Source organism: Carettochelys insculpta, chromosome 3 (assembly GCF_033958435.1).
Source record: "Carettochelys insculpta isolate YL-2023 chromosome 3, ASM3395843v1, whole genome shotgun sequence".
In the NCBI taxonomy this organism is placed as follows: domain Eukaryota; kingdom Metazoa; phylum Chordata; order Testudines; family Carettochelyidae; genus Carettochelys; species Carettochelys insculpta.
In genome coordinates, this window is record NC_134139.1 from 132,530,871 (window position 1) to 132,558,520 (window position 27,650).

Genomic DNA, 27,650 nt, shown 5'->3' on the forward strand with positions numbered 1-27,650 from the left:
ATGTTAGGCACTGAGGGAGAATTCCCCCTAATAGCTGCCAGCACTCGAATGTCTCAGTTGCTGGAGACTTTTTCCCAGGTGGCTGCCAGCACCCAACAATCTTAGCCAGTGAGGGAGACTTCATCTGGGTGGCTACAAGACCCCCTGAATATCTCAGGCACCGGAGACTTTCCTTGGGTGGCTGCCAGAACCCCGACAGTCTTAGCCAGTGAGGGAGACTTCCCCTGGTCAGCTGCAAGGTCCCCAAATATCTTAGCCACCAAGGGAGACTTCCCCTGGGCAACTCCAGGAACCTCACCGCATGCAAGCTGCCCTGCAACATGTTCAGCATGTTTTTTATAGATTTGGGGTCTAGCCACATGATGCTGCTGGGAGCGGGAAAGTTCCAGACTGTGGCACCTCTGGGGAAGGGAAGCGGAGGGTAAGTGAGGGTCAGGACAAAATGTAGATGGCTGAAAAGAAGTTTCTTATCCTGTCATACAAGCACACCCCCCAACCACAGCCTAGCCGCCATATGGTCTGTGTGTGGGGGGGGGCAGCGGCTGGTGCCAGGCAGCGCAGTAAAAAAAATACAGTTAGCAGAGGTAGACACAGAACCACAGCCATGCTAATAGCAAAGAAAGAAAGAGAGAAGATTTTTCAGCCTGTCATAGAAGCATGAACCTACAGCCACAGGATTTCAGGTACTGAATTGAAATGGGCTTCCTGTTGCCCAATTCCTGTGCACCAGAGAACAGTGGAGATGGAAGATGGCAGAGTGGAGAACTGTGGGTCATTGTGGGGCACATACAGGACATCTCTGGAGGTTAATGGATTTGATTTAAATACATGGCTCTTTCTTACTACCCTTCATTGGGAATTTTAGATTCGACCTGACTGCTACACCTATCAGGTTACTAAGATATTATGATATCGATATTATGTTAATGTTAGTGCTGCATAAATCGAGCTAATGGACTTCACAGAGAATTCAGGCACTTAGTAAAATCGGGCTAAATGTCTTCAAATTGATATTATGTTGTAGTGTAGACACTGCCTAAGTCACAAATGTACGTCAGTTGCCAGAGTACTTGGAATAATGAATGGCATATTCTCACAAATCACTGCAATCTTAATTCAGAGATTTTCAAAGTAATATTCACAGATCTTTTGACTTACTGTTCCATCACTGGTAGCTCTCTGCATGTGTCACTTTTATAATAAAAAAAAATCCATCCACACTCTTACTGGTTAGCTACAAGCTCACTGCTGTGTAATATCATTTTCAAAAGTCCCCATCGTCATTGGTCTGTATTACTGAAGAAAAGGGAGTGACAAGATGGGGAGAATGCATTGTATCAGGTAACCAAGTTTTTAAAATAAACCAGTGGGAATAATTTTGTGAAGACACATTCTAGAATCAAGAAATAGTCACAGGAAAATCATTTAAAAATATGTGACACTGCAGCTACTGCCATCATTTAATTAGACACTGACACATGCATATTTCTCGGAGTGGAGGATTCTTCCTGCTCCCCTCCCCCAGTAACATACTATTCTGCTTGAATTTATCATGAAGCATTAAACAAGTGTAATTAACATTCACTTTGAGCTAAGCTTTAACAGTGAATGTGTATGCTCATGGAACTTCGGAGAATCTGGTCACCCGTGTCACTTATATGCTCTGATAACGGCATAGCATGGTGTTTGTTACATGTACATGGGCTTGTCTATGCATCTTTTGATTAATGTTTTGCAAAAGGTAGGAGTTCCATTGTGTGAAAGAGTTTGAGATTTCAAAGTTTGGCTCTGAATCGGAATGAAATCTGAAAATTTTGTGAAGGAGAATTCCAGAGAAAAATTCATTTGAGGTTGATTGAAATATTTTGATTAAAAATGTCATAAGTCTGTTTTGACACTGGCAAAACTTTTTTTTCTTTTTTCTTTCCAAAATGAATTTCTGCAATCAAATCAGTTATGTTGTTATGTTGTCCTCTCTAATTCCCTATGGAGGTGTTGATAGGGGGTGACCTTGAGGAGTGGCCAGAAGGACCCCACAGTGCTCTGGTCACTACCTATAGCCAGCAACGAAGGGTCCTGTGGCACCTTATAGACTAACAGAAAAGTTTTGAGCATGAGCTTTCGTGAGCACAGACTCACTTAATCAGATGCTGGTCTTGGAAATCTACAGGGCCAGGTATAAATAAGCCAGAGCAAGGGTGGGGATAACAAGGTTAGCTCAGTCAGCAAGGGTGAGGCTTACTACCAGCAGTTGATCTGGAGGTGTGAACACCAAGGGAGGGGAAGCTGCTTCTGTATTTAGCCAGCCATTCTCAGTCTTTGTTTAAGCCAGAGCTGAGGGCATCGAATTTGCAGATGAATTGTAGCTCAGAAATTTCTCTTTGGAGTCTGGTCCTGAAATTTCTTTGCTGTAGGATAGCTACTTTGAAGTCTGCTACTGTGTGGCCTGGGAGATTGAAGTGCTCTCCTACGGGTTTGTGAGGAGTTTGTGGTCCTGATCCAGGGGAGGGCGTCCTGCAGGGAGCTCAGGGCCCTGAACCAACAGGCACAGGGCTCAGCAAGGCTGGGACTCTGGACCCGGGCAGTGGTGGGGAACAGGTCCCTGTCACATCCCCAGGTGCTGAATTCCAGGCCGAGGTGCAGGCAGATCCCTCCTTAAAGACACTGAGGGACCAGGTTGGCCTTGGTGGTGCCCAGCCCCTGGGTGGTGCCTGTCAGGAGAGATTCTTGTGGGACAAGGGATTCCTGTACCATTGCAGGGGGCACCATGGCTTAGCTGGGTAAAGCACCTGCCTAGTAAACAGGAGATCCTGTGTTCAGCTCCCAGTGGTGCCTTGCTCAGATCTACAGAAGTAGTTATTCCCCTCTATTCAGCGCTGGTGAGGCCACATATTGAATATTGTGTCCTGTTTTGGGCCCCCCAGTATAAAAAGGATGTGGATTTGCTGGAGCAGGTTCAGCGGAGGGCAACAAAAATGATTAAGGGTCTGGAGTACAAGACCTATGAGGATAGGCTGAGGGATTTGGGCTTGTTTAGTTTACAGAAGAGAAGACTTAGGGGTGATTTAATAGCAGCCTGCAACTTACTGAAGGGCAGCTCTAAAGAGGAGGGTGAGAAACTCTTCTCAGTGGTGTCAGATGGCAGAACAAGGAGTAATGGTCTGAAGTTGAAGAGGGAGAGCTGTAGGTTAGATATTAGGAAAAACTACTTCACCAGGAGGGTGGTGAAGCATTGGAATGTGTTGCCTAGAGAGGTGGTGGATTCTCCATCCCTCAAGGTTTTAAAGTCCTGGCTGGACAAGGTTCCTGGCTGGGGTGACTTAGTGAGGGTTGATCCTGCTTGAAGCAGGGGGCTGGACTACATGATCTCCTGAGGTCCCTGCCAGCCTTATGATTCTGTGATTCTGTCATGTCTTCCCTCAGGGAAAGTAGGATCATGGGGAGGTCCAGTGGCAGCTGGTGGCTCCCCAAAGATATCGCTCCAGGCTGCTGTGCCTGGCCCATGATGACCCACTCTCGGGGCACTGGGGATCCAGTGCACCTGGCTGAGGTTGCTTCACACCTTTTGTTAGCTGGGGATATTTGTGGCCGTACAGTGGTACTGCTGGGCCTGCAACTCCTCTCAGAGGGTGGGAAAAGCCCGAGACTGGGGGAGGGCTGCCTTGAGATGCCTGCCCATCGTAGAGGAGCCTTCCCAGAAAGTAGCAATAGATATAGTGGGGCCTGCCAGCAAGGCAACCCAATGGGGAAGAAATACATCCTTGTTGTGGTGGATTTCACTATCCGCTACTCTGAGACCGTGGCTCTGTCGTCTACCAAGGCAGACACAGTGGCAGATGCTGTTCTGGCCATTTTCAGCAGAGTGGGATTCCCCAAGGGAGGCCCTCAGAGACTGGGGTTGACATCATGTCTGCTCTGTTCCGGAGCTTGCAGGAGAAGCATGGGATCTGGCTCTTCTGTGTCGGGAGATGATGGAACTAGGTGCCTCTCCACCCGCTCTGGGCAGCTCCCGGCTGGCCCTGGGTAGCCAACCGGAAGGCGAGACCCTCTCCCCAACTAGGGGTCTGAGGACCCGGCCAAATCCAACTGCAACCCCACGTGTAATGTTAAGCGAGAGCACCGCCCCGGGAAGATACACGTGACCCCACCCAAAAAGCACCTGGAGGGAAGGAGCTAGCGGAGCCGGGGAGAACGAAAGTCCAAGGCAAAGGAGAAACGGTGAAACAAAGTACTATCTTTATTAAATAAGCAACTATCTATTAATAACGCCTATATATCTATTTATATTGTATTATGCTATACTATACTATACTTTACATTGATTAAGGCGAATGGGATTAGGTGCTTCGATTCCCAAGCTACCTTAAGGGTACAGGCGGGGGCGCTACTTCCTGCCTGACCAGGGGCCGGGGAAATACCCTGACCCCAACTGACTGGTGCCCAGAGTTCCCGCTGGTCACCAGTCTATAAGAGAGTCCGGGTGGGGGCACTCCTCCCCAGCCGGTACGGTGATAGCTTGGGAATCTCAGCAATAAAAAGATAGGATGGGTAATTGATGATCTTATGCTAATTGTTTATATACTAATTGTCTACGCTACTTATTTATTAACAATACTATCAATACCAATAATATTATCTAATAATTAAACTTACTTAATATAAACATTAATATTTACATTATACGGGGAAACCTGGCCTGGGCCTTTAGGCCCGGCCTATGTAAAGGTTAAATAAAAGGTGATAAGTCCAGTAATGTTTATTTAAAGTGAGTAGTCAGGTCCAGTAATCGTTTAAGGTAAGTGGTCAAGTCCAGTAGTCATATTTAAGTAAGTAGTCAAGTCCGGTGTTTGGAATATCTAGTAATGAAGTGGCCAGTGGTCAGATAGGTGAGTTTGAATGGCGGAGGTGGTGTTACCACAGATGAGATGGTCCAGGTAGGCACTGCCAGGCGATGTTATGGCCGGAGCAGCGACGGTGGTGTTGGCAGACCCCTGGTTGCACCGCCGGGTACGCAGTACCCCCCACTGAAGAGGGGGGCCAGTTAGCCACCCGGTGGCCTGGCCAAAGGGTCTGCTTGCTGCTCCTCGATGCAAGCGTGTGGTGGGGCGCACTGGTGCAATGATGCCGCTTCAGGCTGCAAGGTGGCACAGGCTCCTGTTAGAGATGGCCGACGCTGCTAGGTATGGCAGACGCGGCAGTGATTTAGCTCAGTTTCAGCACCGCCCAGAGGCAGGTGCTGCAGTGATTTCAGCTCTGTGCTGCAGGTGCGGCTGTGATTCAGCTCTTCTTCGGCTTTGCGCCTGGCCTCGGGTTCAGCGGATGCCTATTGGCCACGCTGTCCCGTGTAGGGTCAGCAGAATCCTTACCTGCAGTACCCAAGGGCCCTGAATGCCAGGACCAGCCTGACTTATATAGACAGAGTTCATGCATGATTCATGAGGTAATTATCATATGAAAGTTCTGAGCACCTGTTCTCAAACAGGTCATCCGGGCTGGGAAGTTTCCAGAAACTGCCCACCTGTGCCCAATCGGGGGCCCGGAATTCAAATCCATGATCATGAATTTTTCATGAGTTCAGGTTACCGGGGAAACCAGCTGACACAGCGTGACCATTGCAGTGGGCTGCTAAATGGCAGCCTATGTGACTTTAGATTCTACCTGTACCTGCATTGATGTTTAATGGCCAAAGCCTTGCTTCCCCTGACCCACGGGGGTGATGATGCCCAGGGGATGAAAAAAATCCCTGACATCCTGGACCTCGGGGTATCACTCCCGGTCCAACGCACTGGTGGGAAGGTTCCATGGGACACTGAAGCAAATGCTGGAGACCTTTGTGCACTGGCTTCTGCGGGACTGGGAGGAGTACTTGCCCCACCTGCTATTTGCACCCAGAAAGGCTTCCCCAGAGGGGGAGTCAGGGGTGAAGGATGTCCTGGCTTTCCAGGAAAAGCCCGCTGAGCTCATGGGCCCTGCCAGGGGGACCCAGAGCACAGCCCAAAGGAAGAGGAAATGCCATCCCCCACGAAAGAGAAAAACATGTCTGATTAAGATATGGAGTGAGTTTAAGTCTTCTACTTCTGCCTTTAATAGGGATACCGAATATAAAGGACTACAGCTCTCCCTGGATCAAGTGACAGCAACCAAGCCATCTTTCTCGTATGCAAATTCAACTCCAACCATAACAGACAATAGAAAGGGAAGCAAATCACGGCTCTCAAGCACCAAGTCAAAATCAAGGACATCACCATATCCACAGGTAGCTGTCTTTGAACAAGTTGCTTATGTTACAAAGCTTTCTTTACTGCATATTGATTATGATTCTGGCTGACTTTCAAGCAGGAAATTGGAACGGACTAGGAAAGTGCTCCCCAGCTTGAGCCAAAGGGTAGCAGAATGAGGTCCTTAGACTTTAAGCTCTTGAGGGTACAGATGTGTTGTTAATTGTTTATAAAATGCCACGTACAAAATGGTGCAGCCTCAATAAATCATCATGAATAATATATGGGGAAGGGACATGAGAAGAGCTGAAAAAGCTCTTTGTATAGCATTTTTGTTGTTTGGTGTGTGGGGACTTTGAGTTGTGAGCGTCTGAATGATTCAGTTATGGCATGATCCTATTTTTGAGTAAACCATTTTTCTAGCCCTGTCTTTATCAGGAGAAGGAAGATCAGTAGGAAGCACATGCGTACAGATAAGTGATGAACTGTTTCCTAAAATGAGTTTCTAAGAGGGATTAGGACAAGGTGGCTCAGTGAAGTGGAGAGGACACACAAAGCTGTGAATGGGAAGAGTAAATTTGGGTAGATGGTGTTAATTTCAATAGTCTTTAATTTCCTATTTTTCATATTCAGGCTTATGTTTAAAAATCTATTGTATAGAGTCAAATTTTCAATGGATCTCCACAGACATGCTTGCAAAAGTCTGTTCATACAACTCATTGGTCATACAGAACCCTATATTTGATCATGAGAACATGGTTTGTCAAGCATCCACACTGTTGTGGCTACCAAATATTGAGCCCTGTCCTGTGGACCTTACTCATACAGGGAGCTCCGTGTCCTTAGTGGAGATACTTGCATGAGTAGGTGGTGCACTGTCAGATAGCTGTGGATGCTTTTAAGGAGTCCGGTTGAATACTTGGTCTATATTGTTACCTCTAGATAGGATCTTCCTGAAAGACCAATATTTGCAAAACTGGGTTCTTAAAGTGAGGAGTCTGAGTTCATACTGTGGTGCTTAAATAAATGGTCTGCTTTTCAGAAATGCTGAGGACTCTGAAGTTTTAACTTTTCTTGCAAAGAGAACTGCTGGGTATTAAGCCATTTTGATAATGGGGGCACTTATTTGGCCACCTCAGGGTGAACTCAGACTAACTTTGTGAACCCAGTTTTGAAACCAGCGTTATAGTTCCTGTTACTTCAGTCTAGTGTGTTACTCAGGGCTTGGTCCAGAATAGCCTTTCCTCTGAAATGCTCCACAAGGAACAGTTCTAGTAAAATGTGTTTTTAAGTTTTGAGAAATTGTATCTACAAAATATTTCCAATGAGATGTTCAACGTATTTCTCTCTCTCTTTCTCTCTTCCGTTCCTGAAATTAAATTGGTATCTGTACAGATTTCTCCTCCTTGACACCAAAATTTTCTTTTGCTAGCACTTTTAGCAATCCTTAATTTAATAGCAATTGTTGCCAGAATGTTTAGTTCCCAATTCAATCCTCATCTCCAGCTAAATTAGCAGTAAAGTCACAGATTTTATAATATATAAAACTGTAAGAGCACAGGTTGCTAATCTCTTGAAAAATGGTTGTATTATACTTTATAGCCCCCCCACTCACTCTCTCACACACTGTGTGTGTGTGTGTGTGTTGGCAGCTAGTCTGTACCTCCTCTCTTCCAGTCACAGAATAAACTGTTGAAAGACCAACCAAAGCTGTTGTAAAGAACTTGCAGCAGGTGGTATTGCCTGTGCCCATCAGTTTCCAGCTCACATAATCTTGCCACTCAGTTGTGGAGAATTGGAGAGTGACTCAAAGTCATGGTCGTAAAGTGACGTTCAAAGTTTTGGCTCACATGCAGAGTCTGTCTTTTTAGCGGGAGGGGGAATTCTTGCTAAAATTGGAGCCATTGGACATTGGGATCCTTTGGGTTACCCAGTCATCAGTGGGTGTTGCGATGATACCCCAAGGCTTTTAAATTTGTGTACTCTTTTCTTTCTCTCTTTTTTACCCTTACTACCTTACTCTTGGAAGAAAAACAGAAAACATAGGCTTCATTGAGTGATGCCTGAGAATCTGCTCCATTGACAGCTGTGTACCACAAGGACAGCTCCATGAGATGTGGACTGTCAGACAAACAGCTTTTAATAAATCTCGGTAGCATGGTCATTACTTGGGCTGGAGAAGTGGTGCTCTCCTCACTTCACTTTTTTTCTCAAACCTCATATTACTGCTGAATAAGTTATCTGCAGAGCGGAATCCTTCTACTAGAATCTTTCTCACTAGGAATGACTTTGTAGAATTACAGGTGCTTGTCAAAATTTTTGTAGTTGAAACTGAAGGTAGCAGAGCACAGACCTGCAAAACCAATCTCAGGGTGGGAGAAGGTGCTGCCAAATTTTAGGGCACCCTGACATGCATTATGTGATTATGAGGTTTGCTGCTGTCTGAAAGCATTGATCAGTACTCTGCTTCTTCAGCTTGATTGTAGAAGTAGAGAGATTAAATACAGGAAAAGAGGATAGAAGAAAGAAGGGGTGAGAAACTGGGAGAGTTATGAGAGAACAAAAAGACTGAGTTGGATGAGTTGTCCTTTTCTTCCGTCTCTGTCCCATTACTATAATTCCCTCTGTGTTCCCTGTGGATCCCATTTATTTTGTATCCCAAAGAACTAGCCTCAGGCCTCATTTCATCTGTATACAGGAAAAAGCAACAATACTGGCAAAACATCTTAATGGTGATCATCTGAGCAACTGCTTTGGGGTTTAATCTTCCATTAATAATGATCATATAAAGAAAAAGTTGAGAGTTATCAGCCTCTGATGGAAAGATTTTATGGTCAGATTTTGATCAGCATTTATTGCTTCATCTAAACATCTTCCTTACTTTTCTTTGGCTCAGACTATATTCAATAATTTTAGGATTTTTAGTCCTTATTAGATCATATGCTTTCAAATATAGTAATAATGCTATCAGTGCACTTTAATTATTGCTAAGTTGCCATGCAACTGAAGTTGATGCCAATTTTGTTCTACATTTGCTCTAAAAGAAATGATCGGGATTCCTTTTGCAGTCTGCATTCATTCTCATGCAGCCAAATCACCCACTATTTTAAAGGGCTGTGTAAGGACATTAGGACTGGGCCTCATGGTAGACAGCCTCTCATTTGTTTACTGTTTCTTGTTGTAGCCTAAAGCTTTGGCAACTACTGATAGATTCCAAACAGCAAAGCAAACCCCTTTTTTATAGTAAACATAACTCTTGGTCTGGTGAAGACTCACTAGCAGTGGGGGTTATTTTAATGGACATGCTGTATTATTTTAATCTAAGCCTTTCACCATCTGTTCCGCCTATAATAGTGAATGCAAAAAGAACGTATTTTACATTTCAGGGTTACATTAGTAAAAAGTAAGATAAAAGTGATTTAAAGGCATGCATATGTTCTTAGTACAATGCAGCCTGCATCTGTGATGTTTTTTCTCATGGCTAAGACACAAATCAAGAGGAAAAGCTGCTAAGGCCTCATACAGTGAAAGTTTTTCATAGAAAAGAGGACTTCACTCTGAGAGGATTTCACTATATATTTAACAGTTTATAATGATAAAAACCTGAGCATGCTGCCAGAGAATTAGATAACTGTAATATTCATTGTATGAACATCTGGCACTGTGTATGAAGCTGGCTGTTGTTGCTGTCTATGGAGGGATGAGAGCTGAGGGCAATGAGACAGACACCTGTATTCACTATTATGGAATGAGAGGGCAGGTGTGTGTCTGGTGCAGAAAAGTGACAAAAATATTGTCGTTTATAGTAGCCAAATGCATTTTTATGGCCTCTCTTAAGCTAAGCATTGGCTAGCCTGGTGAGGGTGGATTTTCTTTCTTTTTTAACCTCCCTCCCACAATAATACTCTCCCAAATAAAAGGCAGATCAGAGAAAACGATCCCTTTCTGATCACTTCTCATCAGCCTGGCACACTGAACACAGCTCTGTTGTCTTAAAGTGCCCGGTGAGTCTGTCAGGAGCTGGCAGTCCAGCAGGAAGCTGTTGGTGGAGTGGAAGTAGTTTGAAATAAATCATTTGAATTCATGGTTGTTTCTTTTCTGCCAGCAATATTTTTAGCTTTGGAAGGTATGATTGATTTCAGGCATTGCCTCTGGCCAATGAAGTCCTTCATCTTGTCCCAACCTTTATCTCCTAATTTGACTAGACAAAGCCACATGTCTAACAAGTACTGCCTGAGAGCAGACATGGAGAAAAATGAGCAAAGCAGAAAACTTTCAATTATGCAGGAGCAATTTCTTTATGGAAAACAATGGTTTCACTGCTTCTGATTGGTCAGATTGCTATTGAAACCAACCCCAGTATCCTGTGCCTTTCATCACTTGGGCTAATTGTGCCTGAGTTTAATTTGAAAGGTTTCAGAAGAGTTTGGAAGGGCTGTCTTCCATCTCCCCTAAAACTATCGCTAAGGAAATTCACACTTGCCAACCTAAGTGGTCCCATCTTGTGAACATCATGTTCCCAGAAGACATAGGTGTGGGAAGTCAATGATAAAGACAGCTTGACAATGTCCATCTTTAAAAGAAAATCTTTTAGGCTTATGTCTGCCTGGCTCTGGACTGATGTTATGCAGTCATATACAGGCAGGCTTTTTCAACCTTGTAGGCCACAAACAACTCACTGTGTTAATTTAATTTCGCCCATGGCCTAGCAGCTGTACAAGTTAGATCTCAGATGGCCATCTTTTATGTGAAGCACAAAAAACATGTGCAAAGTCTTGCTGTTTTTCAGCTATGTTGCTACACGGTCATTGCCTGGTGCATTTCTGACACATGAATATCTGCCTTTTGAAATGCTACCCTGATCTGTGAACTAACTGTGTAAGACTTGTTGAATTCATTGTGAATTTTAGCTGTGTGAAGAAGATACTCACAGAAGTCAAACTAACTGTGATTACAACCAAAATTATATCATTAGGGAGAAAAACTCTTTTCATGTTCATAGCAATGTAGCCACAAAACAGAGCCAGTAGAAAAAAAAAAGCCCATTTAAACTGAGCACAATTCAGACTTTTGACCCAGTTTGAAATTCCAACATTTCAACATTTTGTCCAAATTGGAGTGAAAAACTGAAATTTCCAAAATGCTGGTGGAACAAAAATTATGAAAAAATTGATGTTTGGAAGTATTAAAATACTACATTCTGATATTTTTGATTTAAATGAAACACACTGATTTTGGGAATATCAAAACACTTCATTTCTAGGCAGTGCTGCTTTACCTAGATTTTCCCATTGTGGAACATTATCTCATGGGAGGGATTGTTTGGGAACCCGATGGTCCCTCCTCCTGTCCCTTCCTGAGGAAAATTTTAGTTTGTGTTTGGAAAATAATGTTAGCAAAAAATTCCCAACTGGCTGTAATGCCAGTTACTTTTTGTGTGATATCTTTTCTTTATTTTTTTAAATAAAACATCAAAGCCATTTTAAGTTTTGGTAAAACTTTTCAGCTTTTGAAAATTACACTCCAGAAAGTGAATTGAAAAGAATTTTTGGGGTTTAGTGAAAAAAATTATCAAAGCATTTCCATTTCTGTGTTGAAAATAGATGAAAACATTACCAAAATAAATTTTTGTTTGAAAACTTTTGTTTTAAAGGCCATTTTTGGTCAATTTATTTTAGTATGAGAAAATTTCAAATTGAGCTCTAATGACAATGTACTTGTTGTAGAATAGTTTTAGGGTGTTTCTGCTAGGAAGAGCATAGGAGATTTTATTAGTTTGGCCCACAATGGTACACCAATTAACTAAAATTCACAGTTAACTGAAGTCCATTGAAGTGAGCTAAAGTCGGGTAAGGTATAATCTGATATTAGATCTCAATTAAGGTACTACGCTTGCTCTTAGTTAATAAAAGCCAAGAGTCTCATATCCCAGGCTGAGAATGTCAGATGATTTTCCAGACTGGCTAGTTTTAAAGGGCCTAATTTATTTCCTCTAGTCCCTCAGTTTCATTTAAAACTTTCTGAATTGGAAAGGGTCTGGTGTCCCCTAAGACTGTGAGGATAAATAGGGATGTACTGGTCTGTTAGTCATTGGCTCCACCCTATATATCTTCTGTTTGTATGTATGTCTTTTGTTTTTTTTTGGTGCACAAATACCAAAATGTGCCTGGGCTATGCAAAGCTGCTACCATTTCTCGCTTAGACTCCTTCTAGCCTTTTTGTCAGCAAAGACTTCAACACTGCCCCCAACCCCCACCCAAATAGTTGCACTGCTAGGGTTGCACAGATGGTTTAACTTTCCTGAAGTCACACATATGGCCAGTACTTTTGATTGGTAAGTGCATAAAACATGATTCTGGTTGATAAGGAGGAGTTTCATAGCAACTCAGTGTAAAGAAAGAGAAAGTAGTTTGTTTTTAGTAAAGTGATTTGATTGGTACCAAAAAGAAAGGTCATTGGGTATTTTCAGAGGGACTGAGAGGAGCCGAGAATTACAAGTTCTCTTAAGCATTTTGATTTGTAGCATTGATATGCAGTACTAGACAAATAAATTGCACTTTTTGGTCCATCCCACTCCATGGTCTTAGATATAGCTGATGTGAGAAGATGATCCATATTTTCTTATGTGACGAATTAATAAAAAGATACATAAGCTCAAATAAACATTATTTATTCAGAAAAGTGTCCAGAAATTCACAGTTTTATCCAAAATTTAGCTTTAACTGTCTCTAAGCCCAACACTACGTGCTCCAGCTGGTCCCATAACTCTTCTGCCCTCTTGATAGGTTCTGATTCTGTCTGCCTTTTGTGCTTTTCTCCCCCATCAGTCAGTATTATTCTGCAGTGGTGGTGACCAGATAACGGTCTCGCCTTGCCCTGGCAAATGTTCTCCTCTTCTGGTAAATAGTCACTGATAGTTGGTTTTCTTGCTCACGTGTAGCAGGCCATTGTAACCCCCTTGGGGTCCCACTGAGCGATTGCTTTAAAACTCAGGAGCATTCTGGAGATTTTCTCCATGGTATTTTGAAATCATCAAGTGCATTGGAACCTTCCTTTTCATCAGCAGTAGGTGAGAGAGGAAACTTCAAGAAGACCTGGCACCACAGGTAAGAAAGTGAGATATGTGCAAGGGGTAGTGATCATGAAATAGGAATTTCAAAACAGGTTCAGTTTTGGTCTGTTCAGAGGGAGGGTCTGTTTCAATCCATTTAAAAACCATTTTTGAATGGAAGAAGGGAGCTATTGAAGTTCAGATGAATATTATGTGCTAGATTTTACATGTCAGAAGAGGACTTTTTAAAGGGGGGAATGGGACAGTCTCAGACTTTTCTGAGGTCTACCTTGTCAAGTGTGGGCTTATCACAGACTGTTCTATGGGGAAAGACTGGTGAGGTGAGACCCCATCAGAAAAAGAGCAACTTTTCCACCAGTCTAATTGCCTTTGTTGTCTTATTCAGGTATAGTTATTCCTCTGTCTTTCTGTTTGTGTTACAGTACTCTGGATTTCACACAGAAAGATCTGAATCTGACCATGAGAGCCAGTGGGGTGGAAGTCCATTAACTGATACTGCCTCTCCGCAATTACTGGAACCTGCCGAAAGGTCAGGCTCTCAGCACCATGATGTCTCCTGTGCATATAGGCAGTACTCGGACCGCAGCTCTCTCTGCTATGGTTTTGCACTGGACCATTCTAGGTTGACTGATGACAGACATTTCCATACTCCGGCCTGTGAAGGAGGCAGGTGTGAAGCTGGTAGATATTTCCTGGGCACACCGCAGCCTGGAAGGGATACTTGGTGGGGTTCTCGTACAGCACTGCCCCTGACAAAACCTTCCCCAGAAAGCAGAGAAGCATATGAAAACAGTATGCCCCACATCACTTCCATTCACCGGATACAAGGTAAGAGATAACAAGTAATTGCTGAAATGGTGCTATATCAGAATTTCAAAGGGCTGACTGAAACATGCCCAACTCGTATGCGTGTGACTCTGTATTGGGAGCTATGAAGGTGCAAGTCTGGGTTTGGATGAGCTAGGCCCTAGATAATCAAATATTTGATTTGTTCCATATTTTAACTGTGAAATTTAATTAGGAACACATAATAAGTGAAATTTTAGCAAACGTGAAGAGGTGCACTTAGTATATGTATTTAATCAGCTTGAATGAAAGCTGTGCAAGTTTAGATAAAATCAAAACTAACCAAAGTTTTATCCAGAACCAAACCCAAATATATATATTTTTTGTAGTGTGGAAAAAAATGGAAATCTTTTCCCCCTTTTTTATTTTTTGAACTTTGATCCCTTCCACTGATCCTGTCTTGGACTAGAAATAAATATGCTAAAAAAACCCCAAAGAGTTTTCCAAGTAATTCCAGCCACAAAAATGGCAAGGATTATAGAAACTTCAAAAGATCCCCTTTTTTGATGGAGTCAAGAGATTTGGATAAAATTCACATAAACACTTAGAATACCAGGTGCTTATTCAAATCAAATTCTACTTCCAGACTTTTTGAGGGGTATCCATCACAGCCTACCTTGTGCCGTAGTTGTACATATTGAAAAAAGAACTGTGTTGCAGTACGAGGTGTTACCTACAGAACCAATGACAGCACTTTATATTGGGCCACAACTCCAGCTATTATAAGTTGGCATAGCTGCATTGACTTTTAGCATCTGGCATCGTAAGTTCAGACAAAAAATAAGTCCTGTTCCGTTCCAATAAGAAAAAAAATTATGTTGAGAAAGAAAATGAAATAACAGATTCAAGGAAGTATAGTCTGAAAGAAAGAGAAGGAAGAAAAGAGGCCTCTAGTTTGCTTTGGCTAGTACTGTTTTGTGGCTTTTTTTTTCTTTTTTTTTTTGATAAGCTATTGCACTTCCTTGTATTTTGCTTCCTAATGCTGATATTCATAAGTGCATCTAGCTTTTTTTCCCCAAAATGAGAACTGAGATGTGTGAGTTATTCACAGTACCAAAGACATACACTTGGATAGATATATTTCTCATGTTATAATTGTTGGTGATTATGCTAATGATGTAATATAGAAATATTATTTATGGATCTATAATACATTTTTACAGATATGATAAAATACACCACTTTTTTTTCAGCCAAAGAAAGCTGCTAATAGAGCTTGGTTTTAATTTGTTAGTTTACTTTTTATTCTAAACTGGAGACCTACATTCCTTTTCATGAAGTCCTGGTGGATGTTCCTGAGGAGAAGTGGAAGTTTCCTCCAAAGTCAGTACAGGCTAAATGAACAAGGCAACAGGTTCCAAAATCTATCTTTGTCTACAAAAAAATTGTTGTTTTTCCCTCAAAATGAACTTGGCTATTTTCTCCCATCTAAAAGATATAGTGATCCTCAAATGGGGATTTTGTTCTAAGGGGTCCGTGGACTTGGTAGATGATTCATGCCTTAAAAGAAATTATGAGGCCACTTGTGTCAACCTTGGAGGAATCAGCTGCCTACAAATATTTCACCTCCTCTACTTTTTATGGACAGATATGTTGCAGCGTCTCATCCTCTGCAAGTTCAAGAAAGTTTGTGGTCTAGATCCATTAGTCTAAAAGATTTTCTTGGTGATAGACTTTGTTTTAGATGTCTCCCTTGATGTACTTTATTTTCATCAAGAATAATAGATTACAATGCAGTGTTCCATATGTGGCTCCTCTCGTAGAAAACACAAGTGTAAGAAAACATCTCTCACATGTTTCAAAATGCTCTTGTTTGAAAGCATTCCGGAGAACTGACAAACTGTGGGGTGAGGTAGGCGGTTGGAGTTTTTGGATCAGACACAAGAACACGGGAGCTGGGCCCACATGGATGTACTGGGCTCCTCATGGCTTGCAGGAGCTAGGGTCTGGACCAGCATGGCTGCACCTGGCACTCAGCTCCCCACCACTTGTGGAAGCTAGGAGCCGGACCTGCACAGCTGCCACCCTGCTCCCAGCTCCCCACACGTAGGGAAGCCCACCTGTGCGGCTGTCACTCAATTCCCAGCTCCCCGAGTCTGGGGGGAGCCGGAAGGGGCACCGGTGACTGCTGCCTCATTCCTGGCTCCCTGAGGCGCGGGGAGCTGGGAGCCCACCACATGGCTGCCTCCCGGTTCCCAGCTCCCTGCACCTTGGTGGAGCGGGGAGGCACTGCCCTTCTCCCTCCCATATCTCAGTGTACCCTATTTGGGATAGAGAGATATGGTCACCCTGCCTATAAAACCAGTTGTTCCTCTCACTTATAAGGAGGAAAAAGGGCTATATTTCATCCTGGTCAAAAAGAGATTGGGCATCAGCAGAACAATGCTTTATCTTAAGCATTTGAACACATTTTTAAAAATGGAATTTCAGGATGGAGATTCTGAAATTCATCTTCGAAATAATCAGCAAGGGAGATTTTCTGTGACCCAGAGAAAAGTCCATATTCCACCATTACTATCCCACAGAAAATTGTCATGCTATTCCAAAGGATATCACTTCCAGCAAAAGTCCTGGCCTTTCGGATAGTATGCAAATACACTGGTGGTCCTAATAATAGCTTTCAGACAAGAAGAGAAGCATATTACATCCTTCTTCAGGGTCCCATTCAGAACTAAGGTGATACCATATGCTCAGTTTAAGATTTGGATTCCAGATAAGCATAGGGTGATATTCTTAGCGAAGTGGCAAGAGAAACTATAAACATTCATACAGGAAGTCAGTGCCCCTTGTACTGTTCCTGTTGGATATGTTAGCATAGATACACTACAGTGGACAACAGGGAAACTGAGGTTTTTTTCAGAATTTTCTTTAGTCCTTTTCATGTTTCCTATTATCCCACCCACCAGTGAAAGTGAGACAAGTGATTCTTCAGTCAGATACAGTTATGACAATGCTTCCAGACAGGAGGTATGGGTCACTTCTTTGGAAGTCACACATAATCGAGGGAATGTGGCCCTGGCAGAAGATTTATTGTGGACCCAAGTGACTTGGGGTCAGATTTTTAGTCTTTTACCTGTGAGGTTAAAACACTTACCAAAATAATCCCTTTGGGAATGATATCGATACTTTAATTCACATTGTTGAATAGTACTTTTTTCCATAAGCATCCTTGTGAAGCCAATGGCCTATTTGGGAGGTAAGCAGCTGTTCAATGTAAGCAAAAGGATAAGAATCTGGTAAAACATTTTGCTAAATTTCTGTTCCCCATCTATAAAATGGGGATATTAATTTTAAGAACTTTGAGAAAGGACTATCTTTTACTATTCTCTGCACAGTGATCAGCAAGAGGGAGTCTTAATCCTGATTCAGGTTTCTGGGTGCTACCACTGTGCAGATAAATAATAATCCCCTATTTCAAGAGATAGCAACGAAGGGTCCTGTGGCACTTTATAGACTAACAGAAAAGTTTTGAGCATGAGCTTTCGTCTTTGCTCACAAAAGCTCATGCTCAAAACTTTTCTGTTAGTCTATAAGGTGCCACAGGACCCTTCGTTGCTGTTACACATCCAGACTAACAAGGCTACCCCTCCGATACTATTTCAAGAGAGTATATTAAGGCTAAATTAATATTTGTGAGATGCTTTGGATTCTATGGTAATGGGCACAGGGCTAGCTGATGTTGCCTTCTGCAGAGTGCTCCACAGTGTAGTACTTCAGATATATACAGAGAATGGTGTGTGTGTATACTGTTTGTCCCAGTTACTAACTTCGTCACCCACATGAGTGGTATGCTGGTGAAAACATTCTACTTTCAGAGTGGTTTGAGCACTGCCCATGTAAACCCAGATATATGAATTGAATCCTTGAGGAAGCCATTTAGGGATCTGGGGCAAGTAGATTAAAAAAAAATCTGTCAGGGATAGTGCTTGGTCCTCTCAGGGTCCCTTCCAGCTCCATGAGGTATGTGTATCACCTTAATGCAAAGAAGAACAGCAAAATTTATCTGTGCTTGCCTGAAAATTTTCTTTCTTGGAGCAATGAAGTCCATGGATCTTGCCTTCCCAACCAGACAATATCATTTATATTAGCTGATACAAAACAGCATTCACTGCTCTGAAATGGACCTGTATATTAGTAGGTTTTTTTCACAGTTCCATTGTTATAGGTTAGGTCTACCCTGACCTGTTCTTCTGACAGCCTCATGCTAATGAGCAGTCTTACAGTTGCAAATGCTTGGCAGAGGCTGCTGCCTGTATTAAACAGAGGCTGCATAGATCTGCCTCTGCCAGCTAAAAGCTCTTGTGTCACCAGCTCCTAACGTCTGAATTCAGGCATAAGGAGCTGGCAACGGAGGTGCTTTTAGCTGGCAGAGACAGGTCTACACAGACTGTTTAATGCCAGCAGCAGCCTCTGCCAGTAGCGAGATTTCACGTGGCCATCCTAATTAGCCCTGGGATTATGGTAATGGACAGCCATTTGCAATTGCAAGAGTGCTTGTTAGCATGAAGCCGCCAGGAGAAGAGCTCAGTGTAGTCTCAGCCATAATGTCTCTGTAGATGGGTATTATCCTTGGCTATTGGTGGGGTATTATCCCTTCTTGACTGGGGATATTATTTCAGTTATGAGCTTCACCAGGGACAGAGTCACTCCCTTTTTGCTAGTGATAGATGGGTCTAGTTTTGTCTCCTGCGCTGCATGCCAACCTGAACACTCCTTGCAATAGATCTGTGGGTCTTAGCTTGTGAAGAAAGGGAAACGTCAGGTAAGCATGGCTGAAATTTCCAATTCTAAATGCTGTAGATGGCAAATATTCTTGCACTATAAAACTAAGTACTGTGCACACTTGCTCTATCAAGGAACAGAAAGGCAACTGTTTTGTTATTTCTTTTTTTCATTGCCATTGCCAGACAGCATGTATAATATGCTACATAAGGCCACACAAAAACGCAGTGTCTGGATTTATAATACACTTTGACTATGTCTTAAAGCCCAGAAGGGGTTAAAAGAGCGCAGTCTAATAAAAAAAATATGTCGCCTTTTGGGCCTCATTGTCAGGCGAGTCTCAGTATGCTCTGATGTTGTAGATGCAGAATGGTACTTGGACAGCTAAATTATATCAACTGGACTTGTAATTCACAGTTGGTGCTAATTAATTCTCTAAATTCTAGACCATTGTTAAAAATCAGGCCGGGATGTTCAAAATCCAATCAAGCACAATTTCTCCTCAAAAATCCCCTGTGAAGAGGTAGCATAGTACTTGCATATTACAGGTCAGAGTGATTAACGTCCATTGATTACATCAAGGCTAGTGGTGTTAGACCCAGGACTAGAACTCAGAAAGACTGAATTGCAGTTTTGTGCCCAACTGACAGTTTATATCCTTTGCTGAAGAAGTATTTCATTATGAGCTCAAACTCGAACATTTGGATCAATTACTTCATCTGGCCTATCTTGACAAAAACACTTACATGGTTTGGAGGAATATTCTCAAGATTAAAGCATTTGGTGAGGTCTTAGACCTCTTTTGAACTCCTGTCTTTTCTTTGGGCTTCTTGTGTGATGTTGGGCAAGCCACCTTACCTCTGTTTTCTTCCCCATCTGTAACATAGGGTTAGTAGCTCTTATTGCAACTCTCTGGTCTACTTTTTTGCTTGAGGGCCTGACTGTCTTTTATGCATAATCAGGCAGTCATCTCAATTTGGGTTGCCAGGTGATACTTAAATGCAAACAATAACCAGAAAAAACACACTATGTATTAAAAAGAGGATTTTAGTTTGTTTGCCTTCTTTCTGAGGTCCACATACAAATCAAACCAATGATATGTTCTTTTTGTTTGTCTGTCCTGCAGGGAGAGGACACTGGGATGACGACAGTGTTGTTAGCTCCCCAGATCCTGGCTCTGCTAGTGAATCAGGAGACCGGTACCGTACTGAGCAGTATCAAAGTAGTCCACATGAGCCCAGCAAAATTGAAACTCTGATCAGAGCTACCCAGCAAATGATCAAAGAGGAAGAAAACAGGCTTCAGCTACAGAAAACAACCCCTGATCAGCTGGTCTCCGTTAATGGAGCAGGGAAAAAGCATTCAATTTGTTTTGCAAACTACCAGCCACAGCAGTTGACGGGGGATGTCTGCCGTGTGCCTACCATTGCCAACACTTCTCCTTGTGAACATATCCAGCAACGAGATGGAAAGATTATGAGCCCACATGAAAATGACTATGACAACAGCCCCACAACACTGTCTAGGATAAGCAGCCCAAATTCTGACCGTATTTCTAAATCTAGTTTGATACTAGCGAAAGACTACCTGCATTCGGACATGTCCCCTCATCAAGCAACGGGGGACCATCCAGCAGCTTCTCCAAATTATTACACATCACACAGGCAGTACTTTGACAAGCATGCTTACACGTTAACTGGATATGCCCTGGAGCATCTATATGACAGTGAAACCATTAGAAACTATTCCTTGGGCTGCAATGGATCACACTTTGATGTGACTTCTCACTTAAGGATGCAGCAAGATCCAGCACAAGGACACAAGGGGACATCTGTTATAATAACCAATGGAAGCTGATGTTTTTTTTTCTAAAATATTTTCTGCTATAAAAATTGTTTGAAATATAATTGGAAGATATATCAGTGTTAATGCCCTTGTCATTACCAGCATTTGATATACCACGCTGCACTAGAGAAAATAACCTAAGGTACTGGGGATACGTGAGTTGACACATGTTATTGTAAAAACAAATGCATTGGCATTCAGGGTTATAGTGAATGGCGATAAGTCAAAGTTGTTGTCACATTATCTAGAAAAGAAGATGGAGGAGGCCTGGTTTGGGAGCACATTGTGGCAGGCCAGCTGAGCAATTCCTGCACGTTGTGTTGGGGTCAGTTGATGAAAATACTGCCAAGGGCAGCCGGTCTCAATTGCATGTGCCCCACTGGCCTTAGTCACCAAAACAGCTATGCATTCTTTACATGCAAAAATATGGCTCACATGTCTTTTCAAAATGCACAGAAAATGGGTATATTCACTGATTTGTTTATTCATTAAATTCCAGTCATGTTATGTTGCTCAGTGATGTAAAGTATTTAGGACTAGCCAAAAGCCGGGGGGAAAAAGATAGAGAGATCTTCAGAATTGTTGCTTCCTTGAATAACCACACACACAGTTACACACTTGCTTGGCTGGCAAGACGTAAATTGAGTGACCTAGTTACGATTGGTTACTGGACTGTTTGCTCATGTACTGTTTAAAAGAAGGAATCAGAAAGGAGGGATTTGAGCAATGCAGAGGATCTGATTGTAACAGGAAGATACTTTGAATTGTGATCATGGTCTGGATGGTGCATGAAGTGTCTGGTAAAGTGAAATGGAAGAAAATTCGTGAAGGGAAAGAGGGAAGAGGCGCTGAAGTGGAGAGTGGTCCAAGATGAATTAGTTTAATCCCATGGCAGTGTGTACTATGTAACAATAAATATTCAGTGAGGGAAAAAATGTTCTGCATGGCTGAGGTAATCAGGACTGAGTTAGAGGAACTGCATACAATTCCTGGATATTTGGCTATGAGGACTATAAAACATAACTATGATAATGTATGCATGTAAGAGACAAAGACAAAGTGAAGACTGTGGGTTGTCTGTGATAAATTCTCAGAAAAATTTGGGGCATATGAAGAAAGTAAAGGAGGTTGTAAGGACTCAGAGTTGGAAGAAGTAACTTGTCACTTGAAGTGATGGGTGTGATTTTGAAAAAGGCTTACATTCTTTTCTTCCTCATGAAAGGGAAGTCCAAAATAGTCACATGGTAATCTGGGGAAGGCAAAATCAGTGTCTTGAGAGAATACATGGACTAAAACTCAAAGTGTTTGATGTCTGTCTGCAGCATCAGGTCCTGCAGACACCTCCTCTACATTAAAAGATGTATCAAAGGAGATAAGTAAATATATTCAAAAACCTTATGAGGAGGGGAAATGAGCTAATAAAAAAAACCTGCACTTAAAAAGGCAGCTAGGAAAGAGCATGCCACCTGTCATTGGCACACTCCTTCTCCCAATGATTTCAATGGGAGCTGCACTAGACCCTCCTGATTATATCACACTAGAGTAAAAATGAGATGAGCGCTACTGAATGGCTTGATTTATAAAACAAAGAAGTTATATATATGGAAGTTTACTGTCATAAATGGTCATAAAACACAATCTACCAAGAAGTAGGTTGATCCAAGGGTTTGGTACAAAAATATCAGTTTTCAAAGCCAGGCTAATTGATAGCAAAATAATGACAGTAATAATAATCTGGTTCACCAAGTAGAAATTTACTTGAAGACCAAGAAAATTACCCAGCCAAACTTGGAATACTGCTGTATACAGTTCTGACCACTTTCAGGCAAACTGTAATACTTTCACACCACACGCAATCCCATTTGATTTTAGTGTGATCATTCATAATCACAGATACTATTTCACAAGAGAAAGCTGTTGCAATCTGGCCTTTATTATTTAAAGCTCATAATAGAAAAGGTAGAGAAGAGCACAGAGCATAAAGACAAAGAGAATTAAAGATCTAATAAGTGTTTAAATAAACTGGGTTTGCTATCTTTGGAGGAAGAATGATTCAGAGGGAATGTCACTGTGGTGCACAAAGTTCTGCATGGAAGAGAAGTTAGATAAGAATACAAGATTATTTAAAATAGTGGTAGATAGACTAGAGCCAAGGGGCATTACATATTAGCCATGGACCAACTAGAACAAAACAAATTTGGAAAGAATTCTATTAAATGAAACCTAGTTAGTTGAATGAACTATGAAGTTCATAAACAGGAGCAGCTAGTATAAATGATCTTAAAAAAACCATGAAAAACAAGGCCAGTATTTAAAGCTGCTGGGAAAAGGCTAGCAACTGCTAATTCAAAAGGGAGGATTTCTTTCAGCTTCAGAATTGTGTATATTCCTACAAAGTTAGGAACAAGATGGTATTTTTGATAGGTCTAGTTCTGGATACACTTTATTTAGCTTGCATATATGAATAATATTAGCCACATTTTGTTTGGAGCCTCCTTGTACAGTAGTAAAGTATGATTTACTGAGTAAAATAGAATATAAACACATGGTCTGATATGTCACTTGGCTTATTGCCAGTACGTTGTAAAAGTAACTCTAGGCAAATATGAATATTATGCTATATTGCAGTATGAAAAGCGCCTTCATAAATTACTGTAATTATAACACAGTTTACTTATATTCTTCATCTATGAAAGAAAGCAAGTAAGCCATGCAATAAAGATTCCCTGTTACTATTCACTGTGATCCCATATAGAATAAAAATTTCCAAGCAACTATTGCTAAATTAAATATTTCCCATGCTGAGACTTTCCATAGTTTTGTTCCACTACAATGGCAAACACAGGAATGTATATAATATTTAAAATATGCCCTCTACGTGCCACCATCTTGTGAGAAAAGCAAGACTGATGCTTGTTCTTCATGCAAGACGCCAGCAACCATTGCTCCTTCTTAGTGCACCAGTGTCATTGACTGGAGGCACTTGTCTATTATGGGCTATGTGATTGGCCATCCTGCTCCCTTTAAGGGCCAGCCTTGAGTGAAAAATTTTCTCTTAATTTCAAAGCTGGCAAGGAGCTTGTAATGTGAGTTTGAAAAATTATTACACGTGATTTGTAAGTATAATTATCTGTAAGCTTAGAGACCTGCAGCAAGCTATATCCTGCTTCAGATTGCAACTCTTTTTAAGTACTGCAAATGGTATGACGTACTTTCCTGTGTGGCAAAAAGCTTATACTTGTTCATGACGTCAATGCGAACTATATGACCTACTTTAATGAACTTGATGTTTAAATAAACTCCACACTTAATCTTAATGATTAAATGTAAAAATCCTCAGCCTCCTTTGAGGAATGTACCCTTCTAAAAAATGAGATGGGCAATTATGGCAAATTTGAAAATGCAAGATACGGTATTTGGTATGACATTTTTCAAATTGTATCCTGTTATGTCACTGCTATAATTTACACCTGAGACATTTTAGGGTATATTTCATTCCACAAGTGCAATTAATACTACACTAATTGCCTGTAGTGTTCTAGCATTTTCATATCATAGTAGCATTATGTCAACAAACATAATACCAAGTGAAGATACTAATAAAAATGGAAAACTACTTATGACCTTTATCAAACGTTTGTTGAAATCAATGGAAGTATTTTCAGTAAGTTCAGTGGGTTCTGGATCAGGCCTTCTGTGTCTTTATTTGATGTTAGGAGAAAAGTGAAACTGTTTCTCATTTATGCACAGTTGTACTCAATAGACATAGTGTGCATTTGTAAGGCCAGTGTCTTATACAAATTCTTAACTTACAATAGAAACCTTACTCCTCAAGCAGCGCTATTGATTTCATTGGGTTTATCTGTGGAGTAAGGTTCTAGTCTTGCAGAATCTGGCTCTAAGTTTTCTTTGCACCTGCAAGATGTAACTATGACAACTGTAAAGAGAAGTACCCCCATATGCAGAGCTGTTCTGAACCATATGCAGAATACACAGCTGGGTAGGGCACCCGAAGACTGGGGGCACCACTGGGTCTTAATGTCCACCCATCTCCCAATTCCTGTCCCTGTTCTGAGGCTCTGCTTCCTCTGGGGAGGATCTAGTTAAAAGTGAAAAGCCTGCAAGACTTATTAGCAGAACCTGTGAAAGAGCCATTCAAGTGGTAATGAAGCCATATTCCAGACATTTGCCAACCCTTGTCAGTTTCTGAATGTGCTACAGGACCTTAGTTTGAAATTTGTTTTAAAACTTTTCATTAGTATGTTGCTGAAGATTATAATGTCACATCTCTAAAAATCATCATCCATCCCCCTTCCACAGCTGCCATCAGGCAAAGGGGCACCAGTTTAATAGCACTGCATAGGGCCCCATAAGTCCTAATTATGGTTCTGTGTAAATGGCATGAATTTCTAATGAAGCCTGTTATTTTAATATACGTGCTTTGAATAGGTTTAGAAAAGTATGGGCTGCCCTAAACGTTTGAGGGAGCCAAAGACTGAGAATATGTTGCTGTTCTTTCACCTTCTGGGAAATAGCCAACTTTCCATGATTTTTGATGATATTCTTAGAAGTGCTACCACTCAGCACAGTACAGTAAAACCACTTTTATCCAGATCTATTTAATCAACAAAGCCCTTCTCTTATTTGAAATCTCAGTTATATCTCTCCTGACATGAGGCACAAATTCAATAATTTTCTTGATTACCTGAACCATCATTTATCTGAAAGGTATTAATAGCACCCAGATGGTCTTGCATGGTATTTCTGCAAAAGGCATGAATGGACTGGAAAAGTTGACCAAATTTTGCAGAAGCACCAGCTTTTAATTGCAGCACCAAAGTCCAGCAAACTCATGGCTATCAGAATGGTGGTTCTGTTCTTCCACATGAAATTTCCTTTTGGCTTTGTTTGAGGTTACTGCTCACAAAATAATTCCAGGATTAAACCAGTTATGGGTGTTTTGGAGGCAGTTATGGTTAATGTCTGGCAGCAAATGTATTTCAAGTCTGGTCTTCCCATGGAATTCTCTTAAATTTATGTATGGCAGCATAAGGTTGTATCCTGTTCTCATTAAAGGAAATGGAAGTTTTATTATTGGCTTGAATAAGACCAGGACTGAGGAATTTACTTCCTACCAAATACACATGCTGGTTAGTCCCAAGTCATCCAGACTGTTATATTCAGATAACTGGAACAACTATTTATTATTTGTTTTATTAAATATATCTGTTCAATAATCTGTCTGCAGTTAAAATAACCAACAGTACTGTGCTATCACTTTGGTATCATATGTGACATAGTTTGTTATGAATAAAGCCCCCGAGTGGGTAGCTCACAGGCTAACAACCCATTTTTACAGGTGGATATTCCAAAGAAAATTATTATTTTGAACAAAGAAAATTAAGTAGAATTTTCTGCTGACTGGCAAGTGACAGCGCAGTTTCCTTTCACAAAAAAGCATACCTGCAGTGTCTGACAATGAAAAATTATATGAGGAAATTTCACTATAGTGTGAAATGCATATAAGAATTGTGTGGATAAATCTTGTCTCTGACTTGTAAGAACGCACCCCTTTCTGAAAGAAGTTTAATTTATGGCTCCTGCCATGGGACTATACATGAAAGGAAAGATCAAACATACAGGCATTAGAGAAAGAAACAATGATTTTTTGGATGGTTGTGTCCACTACTTAACCTCTCCTTTCAAATGGTAAACATAAGCTTACAGGGTTTAAAATACATTTTTAAAACATCTTATTTGTTGAACTTTTGACAGCATGGGATTTTGATCTTAGATGCTAAAAAAGTGGGAAGTAAGAAATTTCTTTAATACATAAAACCATACAGCAGTTTCATTAAAAAAAATAAAGTCAATGAGGAAAAAGTTCTTTTAAAGCACTCTTTTTTTTTTTCAGTGATAAATATATCAGTGCATAAAACTAGAAGAAGTTTCTCTAGAAATAAGGATGCACCTTCATATTTGAGTTTTGAGCAGCATACCTAAAAAGCCAAACAAACCCAAAGTCCCCAAACCCAATGCATTATATTTACAAAAAGGACACATTGCCAACATTTCAAATGCCATGCCTTGCAATGTATAGATTCTAGTGACATTGTAGCATAACATCTGTAATTTGAAGTTTTCCTTTGGAATGTAATGTAGGAAACACAATTTAGCTATGTTAACAATATCTTGCAAAGTGTTCCCATTTATAATTATTTATATTGTAAATAGCTTTCTGAAGTAAATTTGAAGGTAATGTGCATAAGATGTATTTATTATGTGAAGATTTTTTTTTGTTTAAAATATAGTTACCAATATTCAGTTTTTGTCTGGTTTCATGAGTTTTTAAGCTAAGGATGGTCCTTTACATGGAAATGTTTTCCAGAAGGAATTTTTAATCAGCTTCTGAATACCTGGGAATTTAAAGGATGTTCAGGGTAAGTCACTTACTTGGATTCCATTGCACTCCAATTAAATGGCTTCATATTTTGAACAGAGTATTTTGAAATGGTAAGTATCACCGCTGAAACATGCCATTGAAATTCATTTAAATGCAGCAATGTTACATTTTATTCTTGATTTATAAATTGCAGTTTATAGCACACTTAAAGGATCAGTCAGGGTCCACTGGGTGCTAGGATATGGTGAGGCTGACACACACTGTTAACCCTCCCATTATTAGCCATATTATACACACGCTTTAGCATTTGAATTGTGGCTGCTGTACTGAAGTGCTGTCCTCTGCTACTGTCCTGGTATGATTCAGTCTTCCCCTGTTCCTGGCAGCTTTTGGTGGCTGCAGTCCACCTCACCTTACTTGGAGTCCCTGCAGTGCAATGTCTGCAAGCTGTAAAAGGAACGCGACGAATGAAGGTCTTGTGAGGGTGATTAAGTTTAGTTACACAGCCTCTGTGGACACATGCTTCCTGCAGCTACATCCCTCT

At 41.2% G+C, this 27,650-nt stretch overlaps 1 protein-coding gene across 1 annotated transcript in view; it reads left to right on the forward strand.

The window, feature by feature from the left end:
- Positions 1–27,014, forward strand: part of SIM1 (SIM bHLH transcription factor 1) — a 70,126-nt gene extending 43,112 nt beyond the window's left edge. The window contains exons 10-12 of the mRNA XM_074990827.1: positions 6,091–6,256; positions 13,713–14,118; positions 19,985–27,014. Coding sequence (XP_074846928.1) covers positions 6,091–6,256; positions 13,713–14,118; positions 19,985–20,715 — 1,303 coding nt within the window. The 3' untranslated portion in view covers positions 20,716–27,014. The remainder of the gene's footprint in view (positions 1–6,090; positions 6,257–13,712; positions 14,119–19,984) is intronic.
- Positions 27,015–27,650: the final 636 nt, after the last annotated feature.